General features: G+C 49.8%; 1 protein-coding gene across 3 annotated transcripts in view; it reads left to right on the top strand.

The window, feature by feature from the left end:
- Positions 1-16,871, top strand: part of stmn2b (stathmin 2b) — a 51,403-nt gene that overhangs the window by 40 nt on the left and 34,492 nt on the right. Inside the window, exon 1 of one of the 3 annotated variants that reach the window (XM_049751158.1) lies at positions 1-117. This exon is cut by the window's left edge and continues 40 nt beyond it. In XM_049751158.1, coding sequence (XP_049607115.1) covers positions 93-117 — 25 coding nt within the window. In that variant the 5' untranslated portion in view covers positions 1-92. Of the gene's footprint in view, positions 118-10,155; positions 10,311-12,281; positions 12,303-16,871 lie in introns of those variants that run through there. The other 2 variants (XM_049751159.1, XM_068649045.1) reach the window with 2 other exon arrangements.

Here is a 16,871-nt window from a genome sequence, read left to right as displayed (position 1 = left end):
GACCGGCAGCCCCCTTTTGCCTTTGCTGACTCGGTGCCTTGGCAGCAGTTGTGCCCATCCCTGAGAACGAGCAGCAGCAGCAGCCCCGCACCATGCAAATGGCCAAGACCGCAATTGGTGAGCTTTGGATTTTTCTCACCATCATTATCACCACCATTCAAATTCTCAGGACGATGAGCATTGCATGTCTGCATGAGGATGCTGGGAAGGGATGCGGCGACGGCCAGCGCACAAAATGCTGAGGACAGACAGGTTAAGTGGGAGCGGCTCTGCATGTTCTGCGCACCCAAAACCCAAATGTTCATATTGTGTGTGTGTGTGTGTGTGTGTGCATATATATATATATATATATATAGGGGGCAAATTCATATTTTGGATGCAAAACCTTTTTTCTCCTCCTGAATCAGAACCCTTATGAAGCACGGCTCAGTTTGCGAGCCACGTTTGATTAATTGTCTAACAAATCAAGTTATTTTTTTCTCCACTTACACGGGCGTTGCAGCAGTGGCTGCACCTGAGTCACGGCCACGCAGCATAATGCAGAGCCAGCGACCCCACCCAACATCGTTGGTGGCCACTCCCCACCCTCCTGCTCTTTTTCCTCCTTCACCCTGCCATCTTCATTGCAAATTTGCTCTTTTCAGGTCACCGTGCGCTTTCCGTTTTGCCGGGAGCAATTTCTATTGTGCTTGGGTGTCGTCGTTTTGTGGCTGACTGGCGAGAAGGTGATGAGATCATTGGCAACGTGCGAAAATGTGCAAAATAGAATACAAGGGCATGCGTTTTCAGCCTCTGCATTGGTTTTGGTCTGAGCATTAGCAGCACAGATTTATTGTCAAAGCGGCAGTCTTGTTTGTGTTCTGCTCAAAGAAGTGCTTGATGGATGGGGTGTGCGCGCAGACAGACAGCGAGGAGGGGGGCACCGGCGTCCATGGCAATTTATATATTTATTTGCGACCACCGCCCTCCATTTTGCCCCATTTCTTGGCCAAAAATGAAAAGGGCAAGGCAGGTTTCTAGCTGCTCTGTCATGCTGTCATGTGTCGTCCGGATCATTTCCTGTTTTATTGTGATTTTCCTCTCGTTCCAGTCAGTGTGTCCTTCCCCTGTGCGTCCGGTCACGTGAACCCCTGATTCCAAGTGTGTGCACCTGCGTCAATGACCAACTGTCTTCACCTGTGTTCCCCTCCTGTGTCCATATAACCCGCGTCTTTCCTAGTATCCAGTGCCAGTGCGTCTTGCCTTGTCAGAACACTAGCGATCACGAAACCCTCGAGTTCCACGTAGAAGCCTTGTTTGAGCGACTTTGATCACCGATGTTAACTTGGTTACATCGCTACCTTGTTTTTGTATTTCCCTCGGTTCGAGGCGCTTTGATTTCCCCTTTTTCTCCCTCGGTTCGAGGCGCCTTTGTTTTCCCTTTTTTCCCTCCTAGTGAGGCGTTTTTTGTTCGACTGTCAGTGGAGACAATAAAAGCCTTTTTGGACATTGAACTCTCTGCATTCGAGTCCTCTCCCTGCTCTGCGCCTGACATTACGCACTGGCCAGACATGGACTCGGCAGAGACAGCGCAGCTGGTCGCCCAAGTACGCTCCCAGACTGCGCAACTGGGCCAACAGCAGAAGCAGGTAGACGCTCTGAGTGTTGGCGTTCAGGAACTGGTAAAGAACCAGGAAGGCTTCAGAGAGGCGGTGGCCGCCCAGGTGGATTCGCTGAGTCGTCAGATGCAAGACGTCCTCGCTCTGCTGACCACGGGGCGAGCTGCGACGCCCTGTTCCACAGCGGCGCCCCCTGTGGACCACCCGGCGCCCGCGCCTCTGGCGAGGGGGATCAGACTGGCTTCCCCGGAACGATATGCAGGTGAACCCGGGCTGAGTCGAGCCTTTATAACGAATTGCGAGATGCAGTTCGAGCGAGCTCCCGGCGACTTCCCAACGGAACGCTCCCGGGTGGCATACACGATCTCCTATTTGACGGGAAGAGCCCGGACGTGGGCGATCGCAGAATGGGCCAGGAATTCCGCTACCTGTCACTCGTTTTCCGGATTCATCGAGGCCCTGCGCATGGTGTTCGATCCAGTTCCCATGGACCGAGAGAAGGCACGAGAGCTGTCCCATATCACCCAGGGTCGAGAGACAGTCAGCGACTACGCGATCCGCTTCCGCACTCTGGCCGCGGAAAGCGGATGGAACTCGACGGCTCTGTACGATGCTTTTCTCCGGGGTCTTTCCGGGACCATCCAGGACCAACTCATTTCCCTTGATCTTTCTGTGGAGCTCGACGCTCTCATCGCGTTGGCCGTCCGAACTGACAACCGACTAAAGGAGTGGAGGAAGCAGCGCGCAAGCCGGGGTGCGATCGTTACTCCTTCCGCATCATTGGACGGGTGGTCATCCCACGAGACGCACCACCAAAGATCGATCCCGGCCGGGCCACTCGAGGGGACGGAACCCATGCAGCTCGGCCGGGCCAAATTGAGCGAAGAGGAAAGACAGCGTCGACGCCAGGAGGGCAGATGCTACTACTGCGGGGCGCTTGGTCATCTCCTCCTCTCCTGCCCGGAGCGGAGTGCGCTGAGGGTAAGCACCTTCTCCGTGGTCCGGCAGAAGAATAGGGACGCTAACCTGCCAAGGCAAGGAACTCGAGCTCGGGGTGTTGATTGACTCAGGGGCCGACGAGAATCTGATTGACTGGGCTTTTGCTCGCAGCATAGGTGTAAAGACGAACCCTTGAACACAACCATAAAGGCTAAGGCACTTAACGGACAAGCCCTTTTTGACGTATCTTATATAACCGAACCCCTCTCATTGTCGTTTGGCACTCATCATGAACTACCGTATTTGCCGGTGTATTGGTCGACCTTTTTTGATCCAAAATCGACCGAAAAAAATCGACCTCGACTTATACACCGAGTCATAAAATTTAACTTCGTATTCATCGCTTCAAATGTGATGGTAACCAAGGCCGTTTCTCATGCATCTCATTGTGCGTTGCACTTAGAAAATTTGAACCGTGCGGCGTGCGCGAGTGCGCGGCCCGCTGGAAGTCCAATGAGGCGCCGCGATCTCCTGCGCGGTGCTTATAAAGTGCCGATCCGCTCGGCTTGGAGCTATTTCCGACCTCCCGTTGGTGCCGGGCGGCGTGCGCGAGCTCGCCGGCCGCGATCTCCTGCGCGGTGCTTATAAAGTGCCGATCCGCTCGGCTTGGAGCTATTTCCGACCTCCCGTTGGTGCCGGGCGGCGTGCGCGAGCTCGCCGGCCGCGATCTCCTGCGCGGTGCTTATAAAGTGCCGATCCGCTCGGCTTGGAGCTATTTCCGACCTCCCGTTGGTGCCGGGCGGCGTGCGCGAGCTCGCCGGCCGCGATCTCCTGCGCGGTGCTTATAAAGTGCCGATCCGCTCGGCTTGGAGCTATTTCCGACCTCCCGTTGGTGCCGGGCGGCGTGCGCGAGCTCGCCGGCCGCGATCTCCTGCGCGGTGCTTATAAAGTGCCGATCCGCTCGGCTTGGAGCTATTTCCGACCTCCCGTTGGTGCCGGGCGGCGTGCGCGAGCTCGCCGGCCGCGATCTCCTCCGCGGTGCTTATAAAGTGCCGATCCGCTCGGCTTGGAGCTATTTCCGGCCTCCCATTGGTGCCGGGCGGCGTGCGCGAGCTCGCCGGCCGCGATCTCCTCCGCGGTGCTTATAAACAGCCGCATGCGCACGGCCTCCCGGAATTTGAACACATTTCGTCAATAAATTTCGCATATTGAATTTTGAAGTTTAATATAATGCAACAATTGAGCTCGACTTATACAAAGGATATATCATAAAATCGTAAATTTCCGTCGAATTTTAGGGGGTCGACTTATACACCGAGTCGACCTGTACACCGGCAAATACGGTAGTAAAACTGCATGTAGTCACCTCCCCCCTGAATTCGCTTATCCTCGGTTATCCGTGGCTAAAACACCACAACCCTGCAATAAACTGGGAGTCAGGGGAGATAAAGGGGTGGGCATCCCAGTGCCAAGTATCGTGTGTCAAACCAAACCCTTCGATCGAGTCCACCTGCACTTCTCCCTCGGACCTTGCGTCTCCTGAACCAGATTTCAGAGCTCCAGATCTAAACCAAGTACCCAAATGCTACCATCAACTTGCGGAGGTATTTAGCAAAGCCAAGGCGAGCTCCTTACCACCCCACCGTCCCTACGACTGCGCCATAGACCTATTGCCCGGTGCTTCGATCCCCAAGGGGAGACTTTATTCCCTTTCGGGCCCCAAAAAGAAGGCCTTAAGTCAAAGTCAAAGTCAAAGTCAAAGTCTCCTTTATTGTCAATTCCTCCGCATGTCAAGACACACAAAGAGATCGAAATTACGTTTCTCACTATCCCAGAGTGACAAGCCAGAGTTCACAACGGACATACAAGTAAACAGCACAGGAAAAATAAAACAAGAAGATGAACAATAAGAGTGATAGCACGCTAGCCGCTCCCGATGCACAGCAGAGTCCGGAAAGATGACAGTCAACCAGGCCACTGTGAACACGAGCACACAGCAGGCACGCACTGTCCGGTTCGTGGATCCTATCAGGCGAACGCAACCCATCTTGTCGTCCCGCCAACGAACGTACGCCAGGAGAATGGAAGGCACGGCTGGGTGAGCTGGGTTGGCCGCAAGCCTGGCCCGACGTCTCCGCGCTGGCCCCTCTTCCGCTGCCTCGCAGACCCGCTGCCGACGCATCCCAACAATGCTCCAGGACGGAGCAGTCCGAGCTCACGACGCAGTCCTACTGGGGGAGGAAGAGCAGGCCAGTCCGGCGTCGCTCCATGACGAACCAGTCCGAGCGCCCTTAATCTCTCCGCACCAAAGTCCAGAACGCCATAAAACCCACTTCCGCCGATGTTGAGCAGAACATGCCCGCCGCACTAGTAGCACGACGTATCACACGAGACGAACATATACAAAACTGCCGGACAAACACTCAGTAAACACTCACAAAACACCGAACGGGACAGAGAGTGGCCGCTGCGTGTGCACGCGCCGCCATCTTGAACCTAAATGACTATATTGACGCGTCACTTAAAGCAGGTCTGATCAGGCCGTCATCATCGCCTGCAGGGGCCGGATTTTTCTTTGTGGGGAAGAAAGACGGAACTCTGCGCCCCTGCATAGATTACAGTCCCCTCAACCAGATCACTATAAAGAATCGGTACCCCCTCCCACTCATGTCGGCCGTGTTTGATCAGTTGCAGCAGGCTCGGGTATTCACCAAGTTAGATTTACGTAACGCGTATCACCTCGTGCGCATTCGGGAAGGTGATGAGTGGAAGACGGGCTTCAACACCCCCCGGGGACACTTTGAATACCGGGTAATGCCGTTCGGCCTCACCAATGCCCCCGCGGTCTTCCAAGCCATGATCAATGACGTTCTGAGTGATTTCTTAGACCACTTTGTTTTCGTTTACTTGGATGACATCTTAATTTATTCACCAGATTTGAGGACCCATTAGAGTCATGTTAAGTCGGTCCTGCAACGGCTCCTGGACCATCGACTTTATGTCAAGGCCGAAAAGAGCGAGTTCCATGCAGAAACGATATCGTTCCTTGGCTTCATCATAGCCCCAGGAAAGGTCCAGATGGACCCAGCCAAAGTAAGCGCGGTGACCCAATGGCCGGTACCGGATAGCCGCAAAAGAGTGCAGCAATTTCTAGGATTTGCTAACTTTTATAGACGATTCATACGAGGCTTCAGCGCCACCGCGGCTCCCCTGCACGCTCTCACCTCCCCGACAGTTCCGTTTCGCTGGACGGCGGAGGCTGAAGCCGCCTTCCAGGAGCTGAAGAGGCGGTTCACCACCGCTCCAATCCTTACCTTGCCTGACCCATCTCGTCAGTTCGTGGTGGAGGTTGATGCTTCCAGCCAGGGAATCGGCGCCGTCCTGTCTCAGAGATCCCAGGTCGACAACAAGCTCCATCCCTGCGCCTTTTTGTCCCGACGGCTGACCCCCGCGGAGCAGAACTATGACATCGGAGACCGGGAATTGTTAGCGGTCAAAAAGGCTCTGGAAGAATGGAGACACTGGCTGGAGGGAGCCCAACACCCCTTTCTGGTTTGGACCGATCACAAGAACCTGCAATATATCAAGGAGGCCAAGCGATTGAACTCCCGCCAGGCTCGTTGGTCCCTCTTCTTTAACCGTTTCCATTTCACGTTGTCTTACAGACCGGGGGCCAAGAACACCAAACCTGATGTGCTGTCACGCGTCTACAGCCCAGAACCGGTGTCCACAGAGCCAGAGCCCATTCTCCCCCCTCACTGCGTGGTGGGAGCCGTAACCTGGCCCATAGAGGACTTAGTGAAGCGGGCAAACCACGATGATCCACCCCCTAGGGGAAGCCCCGAGAATAGACTGTTTGTTCCGCCCCAACTACGATCCCAAGTGATCCACTGGGCGCACACCTCCCGGCTCACGTGTCACCCGGGCGTGCGAAGAACCCTGCACGTCATCCAACAAAGATTCTGGTGGCCCTCCATGGGGGCGGACGTCCGGGAGTATGTTGCAGCCTGTTCCATCTGTGCGCGAAGTAAGAACACTCCGGGCCGCCGTGTGGGGTTGCTGCAGCCTCTCTCCATTCCCTCTCGACCATGGGCCGACATCTCTGTGGATTTTGTCACGGGACTGCCGGTGTCTAGCGGTAAGACGACGATACTCACCGTCGTGGATAGGTTCTCCAAGATGGCCCACTTCATTGCCCTGCCCAAATTACCTTCGGCCAAACGTACGGCAGTAGTTCTCATGGACCACGTCTTCAGGATCCATGGATTTCCTCGGGACGTCGTGTCAGATAGGGGCCCCCAGTTCGTGTCCCGCTTTTGGAGGGCCTTCTGCAAGCTTATAGGGGCCACCGTGAGCCTCACTTCGGGCTACCACCCGGAAGCGAACGGCCAAGCAGAACGCATTAACCAACAGCTGGAAACGGGCCTCCGCTGTTTGGTAACCCAGAACCCCTCGTCGTGGAGTCAAAACTTGACCTGGGTAGAGTACGCCCATAACTCCCTTCCCACCACGGCGACCGGGATGTCCCCCTTCATGTGCGTCTTTGGATACCAGCCCCCGCTCTTCCCCGACAGCGAGCCGGAGGTGTCAGTTACCTCGGCGCGCGCCGTGGTGAGACGCTGTCGGCGCATCTGGGCGGCGGCAAGGGCCATACTGGTCTGCCAGGGCGACAGGGTGAAGAGGATGGCTGACCGGAGACGTCGTCCGGCGCCTGTCTACCGGCCCGGCCAGCGGGTCTGGCTGTCCGCCCGGGACCTTCCCCTCCAGGTGGGCTCCAGGAAGCTGGGCCCCCGTTTTGTAGGGCCGTTCCCGATCTCCAAGGTCGTCGGTCCAGCGGCTGTGCGACTCCGTCTGCCTCGGTCCCTTGCGGTGCATCCCACATTCCACGTCGGGAAGGTCAAGCCGGTAAGGGAGAGTAGGATGGTGCCGGCTCCCGCGGCACCCCCGCCTCCGCGGACAGTGGGGGGTGGGCCTGCCTACACAGTTAAGAAGTTGCTGGACGTGCGCCGGAAGGGCCGGGGCTGGCAGTTCCTGGTGGACTGGGAGGGTTACGGGCCAGAGGAGCGGCAATGGGTGCCGCGTAGCTATATCCTGGATCCCGGGCTACTTGATGACTTTTACGCGGCTCACCCCGATGCTCCGGGTCCGTCTGGGATCTGGCCCTAGAGGGGGGGGTTATGTCATGCTGTCATGTGTCGTCCGGATCATTTCCTGTTTTATTGTGATTTTCCTCTCGTTCCAGTCAGTGTGTCCTTCCCCTGTGCGTCCGGTCACGTGAACCCCTGATTCCAAGTGTGTGCACCTGCGTCAATGACCAACTGTCTTCACCTGTGTTCCCCTCCTGTGTCCATATAACCCGCGTCTTTCCTAGTATCCAGTGCCAGTGCGTCTTGCCTTGTCAGAACACTAGCGATCACGAAACCCTCGAGTTCCACGTAGAAGCCTTGTTTGAGCGACTTTGATCACCGATGTTAACTTGGTTACATCGCTACCTTGTTTTTGTATTTCCCTCGGTTCGAGGCGCTTTGATTTCCCCTTTTTCTCCCTCGGTTCGAGGCGCCTTTGTTTTCCCTTTTTTCCCTCCTAGTGAGGCGTTTTTTGTTCGACTGTCAGTGGAGACAATAAAAGCCTTTTTGGACATTGAACTCTCTGCATTCGAGTCCTCTCCCTGCTCTGCGCCTGACATGCTCCTCATTATTTCACACAAGTCCTCTTGAGGCTCAACTGTAAAGCGGTGTGCCGTCTTGCACCACTTTCAGCATGGCTACAGAGTGTCGACTAAAAAGTGATTTGCCAGAATTAAAACACTCGAAAATGTCCATGTTCATCTCCTGAACAAATCCTCCAAAGTGACTCTGAAGTAAAGCCTTTGACTTCCCAACAGCATGTAGACAAGAAAGTGTGGCGCCTCCCACCAGACTGCAAATGAGAAAGTAACACGTCCATCCCAACCAAGCAAACAAGCGTGTGGCCCTTGCAGCCCCTCCACTTCAAGTCATGTTGTCCCTTTATTGGGCAACAAAGCGGCACGATGATGGTGGCCTCTTCATGGCGGCACATCCGGCGTCTGCCCTTGCCCAAGGGGAATCGGGCCCACACTCGGGCGCCTTTTTCTCGTCTATTGTCCACATACGTGTGGCCGGCAAAAACTCCCGTTTCCCTTCTGTCACCGTGCATTTGTCAGCGAGGCGCACCGCTCAAATGGCTCAGATGACGATTGCTCTTTAAAAGCAACCTGAGAGGAAGAAATGACATCAGATGATGAGCGGGATGTCAACCAGCACCCCACCCCACCCCACCCATCAAGGTCCCCTAAAATACTGTAGGTGGAAGTGTAACACTTTTTTGTTTTTGACAGTGCTTACAGTAATTTAGATAATGGACCAGTTCTGAGTTCGACTATATTTGTAGTGGTGATAGAATAAGTAAAATAAATGACCACAGACCAAGGTTTGAATTGAACTGCCGGCTTATTTTAGTAGGGAAAATAGTTGACATACAATTTACAAACAATAGAAATACAATTTACATTTAAACTCAACATTAGTTGAAGAAACTAATTTCCCTTTCAGTTAAACTTTTCAGTTTAAGGAATTTTAGTTTCAACCCGGGTTGTTTTATTAATTCTAAGGTTCAATCTGTTTAGTTACCTCACTTTGTGTTGTTTGAATAACATTCAGTACAGGTAAGTAATTCGAAAGTAATAGTAAGTCTAATTTGAGTTCAGTTAAAGCCACTTTTAAATTCCCACCATTTTACTGATTTTGTTCAAACCAATCAATATTTCAATAACACCCTTACAGCATCATCACATACGTATATAGTTCACAAAAATAAAAGTGACAAAATGTACAAAACTCAAAACAATTCAGCAAAAGACTGAAAAACTTTCAATATCCAAATGTCTCTATATCCCTTCAGTTGGCTTCTCCTGATTTTCCTGAATAGACAGTCAATCCCTTCCGAATCCACTTCGGTGTAGCACAGGAAAAAAATAGATAGATCCTACCAGGTTCGATGAACAACGCCAGCGAGTGCTCTCCGCTCCTGCGTGAGAGACAATTCAAAGGCCTCTTTGGTGGCTCGCCATCTTGCGACTCGCACAAGAAAATCAGCTTCGTTATTAGTTCAGATGTTTCTGAACCAACTCTCGTGAATCAAGTCCCGTTCCGCACTTAGTGCATTACCAAGGTGAAAATAAAGTTTAAAAACAGAAAAATAAGTCCAGCAAATACAATTTTTTTATATAATCCTGTTTCACTCTCTCTCTTCCCTTTAGTTTAACGTACTTACTCCCGTATTTCGCGCACCTTCGTCGTCATCCCAAAAAAGAACCGCGGGAAAAAAAAAAAAGTAGAGTTTGCATTTTTGGTCACATGGGTCTTTTCATTACGTCATCATGTCTCCTTCAAAATAAAAGTGCATGTTCACACTTTTATCATTTTAACAAATACAAAACATTAATAAAATAATGAATTTGTATTGTTTTAATAATTTACATGCTTTTAATCTGTGTTGGTCTGTTTAGAAGATATTTACAATGTACTTTCTTTATGACTGTTTTTATTAACAGGCTCTTATTTTACAAGGCTATGTTAACCTGGGTTACACCCTCCCTGGTTAAATCTATGCAAGTCCCTTTGCATAATGCATAGTTTAGAGTGCTTTGATCTCATGGTTCTCCTCATGGTTCTCGGTGTAATTTGTTACAGATTCACTTAAGCTCTGGAACAAAGATTGAACTATGCACACAAGAGGGGTTCCTAACTGAGGGTAGGTTAACCTTTTGGGTTTTGTTCTCTCTCGAGAAGATCTTCTGACAACTTGGTCAGATTCTGGGAGATTTTCTTCATTGTCATCTGTCACAGTTTCAGTGTCATTTACTTGAGTTTTTCTTGTTTCCTCATTGTCAGTCTGGTTTAAATCCGGGGAATTTCCCTTTTCACTCAGGTGAGTACTTGATTCTCCTTCCTTTTCAGGTGATTTTTCCAGTTCCGGCAATTTTTCAGTTTCAATTGAATCCTTTGGAGCATTATCAGACAACATCAAAGGCTCTGGAATTACATCATTATCTGGTTTAGTCTGTTCATCACCAAGATTGGAATGTGGTCTGGGAAGAACTACCTTATATTCCTCAAGTGACCTTGAGATCTCCTGTGGAGGACCTGAAGAGTAGTATAAAGGGTAGTTATCCTCTTCCTCAGAGTTGTAGTCAGGTTTAGGTTCTTCAGAGTCTGGTATTGGATGTTGTCGTGTGATTGGTCGACGGGGCTTCTCTTGTACTGCAGGAGAATTTACAGGGACAGATGGCAGAAATCCGCATGGTAACAAAAGGTCTCTGTGCAGGGTTCTAGTAGGACCATTTTGATGTTCTGGTCTTACTGTATACACAGGTAAGTTGTCCTTTTGACTCACAACCACATGGACCGTGGACTCCCATCTATCAGCCAACTTGTGTTTCCCCCTTATTCGGATATTCTTCACAAGCACACGATCACCAACAGTTAAGGCAGATTCAGTTACATGTTTGACATATCTGCTTTTGTTTTGTTCAGCAGCTTTAGCAGCATTTGTGATAGCCAGTTGGTAACGCTTTGAGATTTGAGAGCTTTGACATACTGTGAATGAGATTGTCGCTGACGTTGGTTCCGAGGAAGATTGAAGGCAAGGTCTATTGGTAGTCGAGGTTGTCTTCCAAACATTAATTCGTAAGGTGTAAACCCTGTGCTATCATGTCTGGTACAGTTATACGCATGCACAAGTGGTTTTACAAAGTCATGCCAATGCCTCTTGTCTTCATCTTTGAGTGTACCTAACATGTTTAGTAAGGTACGATTGAATCGTTCTACAGGGTTTCCCCTGGGATGGTAAGGTGAAGTCCTAACTTTTTGTATTCCAGCCAAGTTACATAGTTCTTTGATAGTTTTTGATTCAAAGTCCGCTCCTTGATCACTTTGCAGCTTCTCAGGAAAACCATAGTGGATGAAGAAGTTTTCCCACAGGGCTTTTGGTACAGTTCGAGCTTTTTGGTTAGGCGTTGGAGTTGCAATAACGTACTTTGTAAAGAAGTCTGTGATTACAAGGACATCTTTTGTAGAACTGCAGTCTGGTTCGATCGACAAAAAGTCAATACATACTAATTCCAGGGTCTGGTAACTTGTATGTTTACCAAGGGTGCTGCCTTCTCTGGCAATGTTCGGCAGACGCACCTTTGACAACTTTTGATCTTTTGCTCTATGTCTGCGGCCATTTTTGGCCAGAAGAATCTGGCTCTGATGAGGTCAAGGGTACGGTCAAACCCAAGATGGCCCATGTCGTCACGGAGACTTTTCAACACCATGGATCTGAGGCTTTCAGGAAGGACAAGTTGATACTGGGTTTCACCAAGTTTCCTCTTCCGGTACAAAACACCAGCCTGCAGCTCAAGTTTGTTTAGTTCACGCAGCAAGATGGAAAGTTGTGGAAGTTCTTTCCGTAGCGTAGGAGAAGATGTTTCACCCGTTTCAAGCTGGTGTATGATTTAATTTATAGCAGGATCATTTCTTTGACTTTGTCTTAACTCCTCTTCCAAGATGCTTGGAATTTCAGGGAGAATGTCACGCTGGTGGAAGCTATCAGGAACAGCATCAGCGGACATGGACAAAGACGTTACAAGTGGATATGTAAGAGCATCGTGGTCTGAGTCAAGAGATTGGAGGACTCTATGTTTTTCACAGATTGCTCTCACTGCATGAGGAGGAACATGAGTGAAAAGATCGGCACCAGGTAAGTGATGTTGGACAAACTGGCAAATTCTCTGTTGTTCTTTTAGGGAAACACGGTCATTTATTGGCTCTGTGTGTGGACGGCGTGATAATCTGTCTGCATCAGCATTTTGGTTTCCTGCTCTGTACCGGAGGTTGAACTCGAAAGTAGAGAGGGCAGACAACCAGCGATAGCTCGTTGCATCTAACTTAGCGGTGGTCAAAATGTAAGTTAGAGGGTTGCTGTCAGTTATTACAGTGAAAGGACTGCCATAAAGGTAATCACAACATTTTTCCGTGACAGCCCACTTGAGGGCAAGAAACTCAAGATTGTGAGCGGGGTAACTGCTTTCACTTTTTGATAGTCCTCTGCTCGCGTATGCAATTACACGCATCTCTCCATCCTGCTCTTGATAAAGAGCTGCCCCCAGCCCGGTTGTACTTGCATCTGTATGTAATACATACGGCAGCCTGGGGTTGGCAAAGGCCAAAACTGGGGCAGAAGTCAGTTTGTTTATTATTGTTTTGAATGCTTGCTGGAAACATTCTGTCCAACTTTCCCCAAAAGGAGATTTCGGCTGAAAGTACTGGACTTTATTCGACTTTGAGACATTTTTCTTCCTCAGCGGTGGATATCCAGCAGTAAGACTGGTAAGAGGTTTGACAATTTAAGAGAAGTCTTTGATAAATTGCCTGTAGTATCCTGCAAATCCTAAGAAAGAATGTAGCTCTTTCAAATCTTTGGGACATGGCCATGTTTTTAAAGCTTTAACTTTCTCAGGGTCTGTTTCAACACCATGTTGGGAAACGATGTGGCCCAAGTACTTCACGGATGTTTGGAAAAACATGCATTTTTTCAAGCGAAAGTTTTAGGCCATATTCTTTGAGACGATTGAGTACATGGAGAAGTCGGGTTTCATGTTGTTTGAGTGTTTCTGAAAACACTATGAGGTCATCTAGAAAGACGAGGACTTCTTTCAGATTGATGTTGCCCATACATTTCTCCATCAGCCTTTGGAATGTGCTGGGCGCGTTTGTAACACCCTGAGGCATCCTGTTAAATTAAAAAAATCCCATCGGGCATGTAAAGGCTGTCTTGTGCTTGACTTCGATTTGGTAGTATCCGCTCTTGAGATCAAGGACCGAGAACCATTTCTATCCTGTGAGTGCAGAAAAGGTTTCTTCCAAATTAGGAAGTGCATAGGTGTTGTTGGATTTTGTCCACAATTTAGGGAGCGCGCTATCTGCGCCTCACGGCAAAAGCCATTGCCAATCACCTGTTATCCAGTTTACTCACTGCGTGCTCGTTTGATTTCTTCAGATTTAGGAAAATGCTAAGACACTGAAGCAGAAATTAGACTTACACAGGTTGGTTGAGTTCAATCACAATTCTTGTTCAGAAAGCTCTGTTTTCAGGAAAGTACAATACAGCGCTGGGCCTTTCAAGAGCGGAAAGTCTCCATTCAGAAAAGGCAATGTTCAAGGTTCTTTGGTCAGCTTATATTCAGTTGCACATGCCAGTGTGGGCCGAGTTTGATGGATGATGAGTCTTTGGGGCGGGGCAAGTTCGCAGGAGAGTCTGATTCCATGGGAGTGGGTGCTGGTTCGGTGAGAGCTGGTTCCGTGGGGTTGGGTGCTAATTATGGGCGATTCGATGTGTGGGGGCTGTTGTTTTCCTTTCCGTCTCTCAGCCTTGACGATCATCTTTGGCTGGGCTGTCTCCCTCTGGCACCTGCTGGTTTTATCTCCAAGTGACCTTCCTGTAAACATTCTCCTCCATTCTTGCACATACACTGTTCCACCTCATCCATTCATCATTCTTTCAATTTTGTCATTTTGTACGGAATTATGTGAGTTTTTGGCTGTGACATCATCTACGTATTTATTAATGTTCCCTGACTATGCAAAGTTTGTACTCACCACTTACCATGTTTTTGTTTGTTTGTTCTTTTGATCTCCATGTACTTGCTTACGTCATCATATTCTTAGTTTAATCATGCTTTCAACCATATCTTTTCTTTGTTAGGCAAAATATTTCCCTCTGTCCAGAACGTTCAGTAGTAATCGAAAACTGGCATCTAGCATTAGTCAAAACATAAGATACAATCATTTTTAGACGACTTTGGCAGTGTCCGTGATTTAGAAAATCATCAGGCATGCATTACACAGTTCCTTAAGGGTCATTAAGCTATTCAGGCAATATATCAAAAAACATTTGTTATTTCAAAGTGCTCAGAAATATATATCAGATCATAAAGTTATTACCACTTATCAAAAATGTCTAGTTATGTCTTCTTTATTGATTTGGTGTGTAGGTATAATTATATGCTTAAAATCTTTCTTTTATTTATTTAATATGTGAATATACTTGTCTGCTTATGTACTTTATTCAATGAGGTTTGAGCATATCTGGTTTTGTAGCTAGGCAGGACTTTTTGTATTTCGACCCCATTCCTTCACTCCCTCTGTTGACCTCAGTTTAACTGAGGTCACCAAAACCATTGATACCACCAGGGTCCCTCTGTTGGCACACCATGTCCCTCTGTGGAGACGCTTTAAGTCCCTCTGTGGGGCCGCCAATGAGTGAGAAAAATAAATGTACCGTATTTGCCGGTGTATTGGTCGACCTTTTTCGATCCAAAATCGACCGAAAAAAATCGACCTCGACTTATACACCGAGTCATAAAATTTAACTTCGTATTCATCGCTTCAAATGTGATGGTAACCAAGGCCGTTTCTCATGCATCTCATTGTGCGTTGCACTTAGAAAATTTGAACCGGGCGGCGTGCGCGAGTGCGCGGCCCGCTGGAAGTCGATTGAGGCTCCGATCTCCTCCGCGGTGCTTATAAACAGCCGATCCGCTCGGCGGGGGCTATTTTCGGCCACTTGGCACGTGCGCACGGCCTCCCGGATGTGCCGGGCGGGTGCGCGAGCTCGCCGGCCGCTGGAAGTCGAATGAGGGTCCGCGATCTCCTCCGCGGAGCTTATAAACAGCCGATCCGCTCGGCGGGGGCTATTTTCGGCCACTTGACGCGTGCGCACGGCCTCCCGGATGTGCCGGGCGGGTGCGCGAGCTCGCCGGCCGCTGGAAGTCGAATGAGGCTCCGATCTCCTCTGCGGTGCTTGTAAACAGCCGATCCGCTCGGCGGGGGCTATTTTCGGCCACTTGGCGCGTGCGCACGGCCTCCCGGATGTGCCGGGCGGGTGCGCGAGCTCGCCGGCCGCTGGAAGTCGAATGAAGCTCCGATCTCCTCCGCGGTGCTTATAAACAGCCGATCCGCTCGGCGGGGGCTATTTTCGGCCACTTGGCGCGTGCGCACGGCCTCCCGGATGTGCCGGGCGGGTGCGCGAGCTCGCCGGCCGCTGGAAGTCGAATGAGGCTCCGATCTCCTCCGCTGTGCTTATAAACAGCCGATCCGCTCGGGGGGGGGCTATTTTCGGCCACTTGGCGCGTGCGCACGGCCTCCCGGATGTGCCGGGCGGGTGGGCGAGCTCGCCGGCCGCTGGAAGTCGAATGAGGCTCCGCGATCTCCTCCGCGGTGCTTATAAAGTGCCGATCCGCTCGGCTTGGAGCTATTTCCGGCCTCCCGTTGGTGCCGGGCGGTGTGCGCGAGCTCGCCGGCCGCTGGAAGTCGAATGAGGCTCCGCGATCTCCTCCGCGGTGCTTATAAACAGCCGCATGCGCACGGCCTCCTGGAATTTGAACACATTTCGTCAATAAATTTCGCATATTGAATTTTGAAGTTTAATATAATGCAACAATTGAGCTCGACTTATACAAAGGATATATCATAAAATCGTAAATTTCCGTCGAATTTTAGGGGGTCGACTTATACACCGAGTCGACCTATACACCGGCAAATACGGTAGATAAAATTCATACCCAGACATTTGTAAAAGATGGAGAGTGGAAAGGCAATTGGCCTTGACGACATTCCAGTGACAGCATGGAACTATCAAGGAGAGATGGCAGGGGAGATTCTTAAAAAGCGAGAAGATTCCTGGAAAGGTGCTGACTCCTATTTTTTTATTTCAGGCCACGGTGATGCGCAGAACTGTAGTAGCTACAGAGGTGTTATGTTGATTAAGCAAAGCATGAAGTTATGGGAAAGAATGTTAGAAGCGAGGCTTGGAAATCTCTACTGGCCACATGGAGAGTGTGGCAGAGATGAAGATGTTGCAGGACATGCTGATGGTTGGTGTGACAGGACAGAAAGATATGGAAACGATTGCTTAAGTTATCCACCTGTTCCTAATTCGTTTCTAGTCTGTATGTTATTGTTCCAATTTTTTACATTTAATACTCTCCCACCTATTTGATCCTATCTTGTAAAGGGCTACATTTTTTTTTTATAAGCTATTTTAAAACTCTCCACACTTGTTACCAGGGTTTGGCTCCATTTCACGATGTTGTCTCCCATTCACTTCATTTCTGCCGAGCTGCTTCTTCTCCTCCGTCTAGCATGTTGAAGACTTAAAAACCATCAAATCTGAAAACACTTAAAATCTCACAATTCCCCCCTTTGTTTTTTTGTTTTTTTTTTCCCCCCTCCCCCTTTTGACACATTCTAAAAAATGTGTCACTATGGT

This window comes from Syngnathus scovelli, chromosome 19 (genome assembly GCF_024217435.2).
Source record: "Syngnathus scovelli strain Florida chromosome 19, RoL_Ssco_1.2, whole genome shotgun sequence".
In the NCBI taxonomy this organism is placed as follows: Eukaryota; Metazoa; Chordata; class Actinopteri; order Syngnathiformes; family Syngnathidae; genus Syngnathus; species Syngnathus scovelli.
The sequence above is the reverse complement of the archived record's forward strand: the minus strand, read 5'-3'. Positions and strand labels throughout refer to the sequence as shown.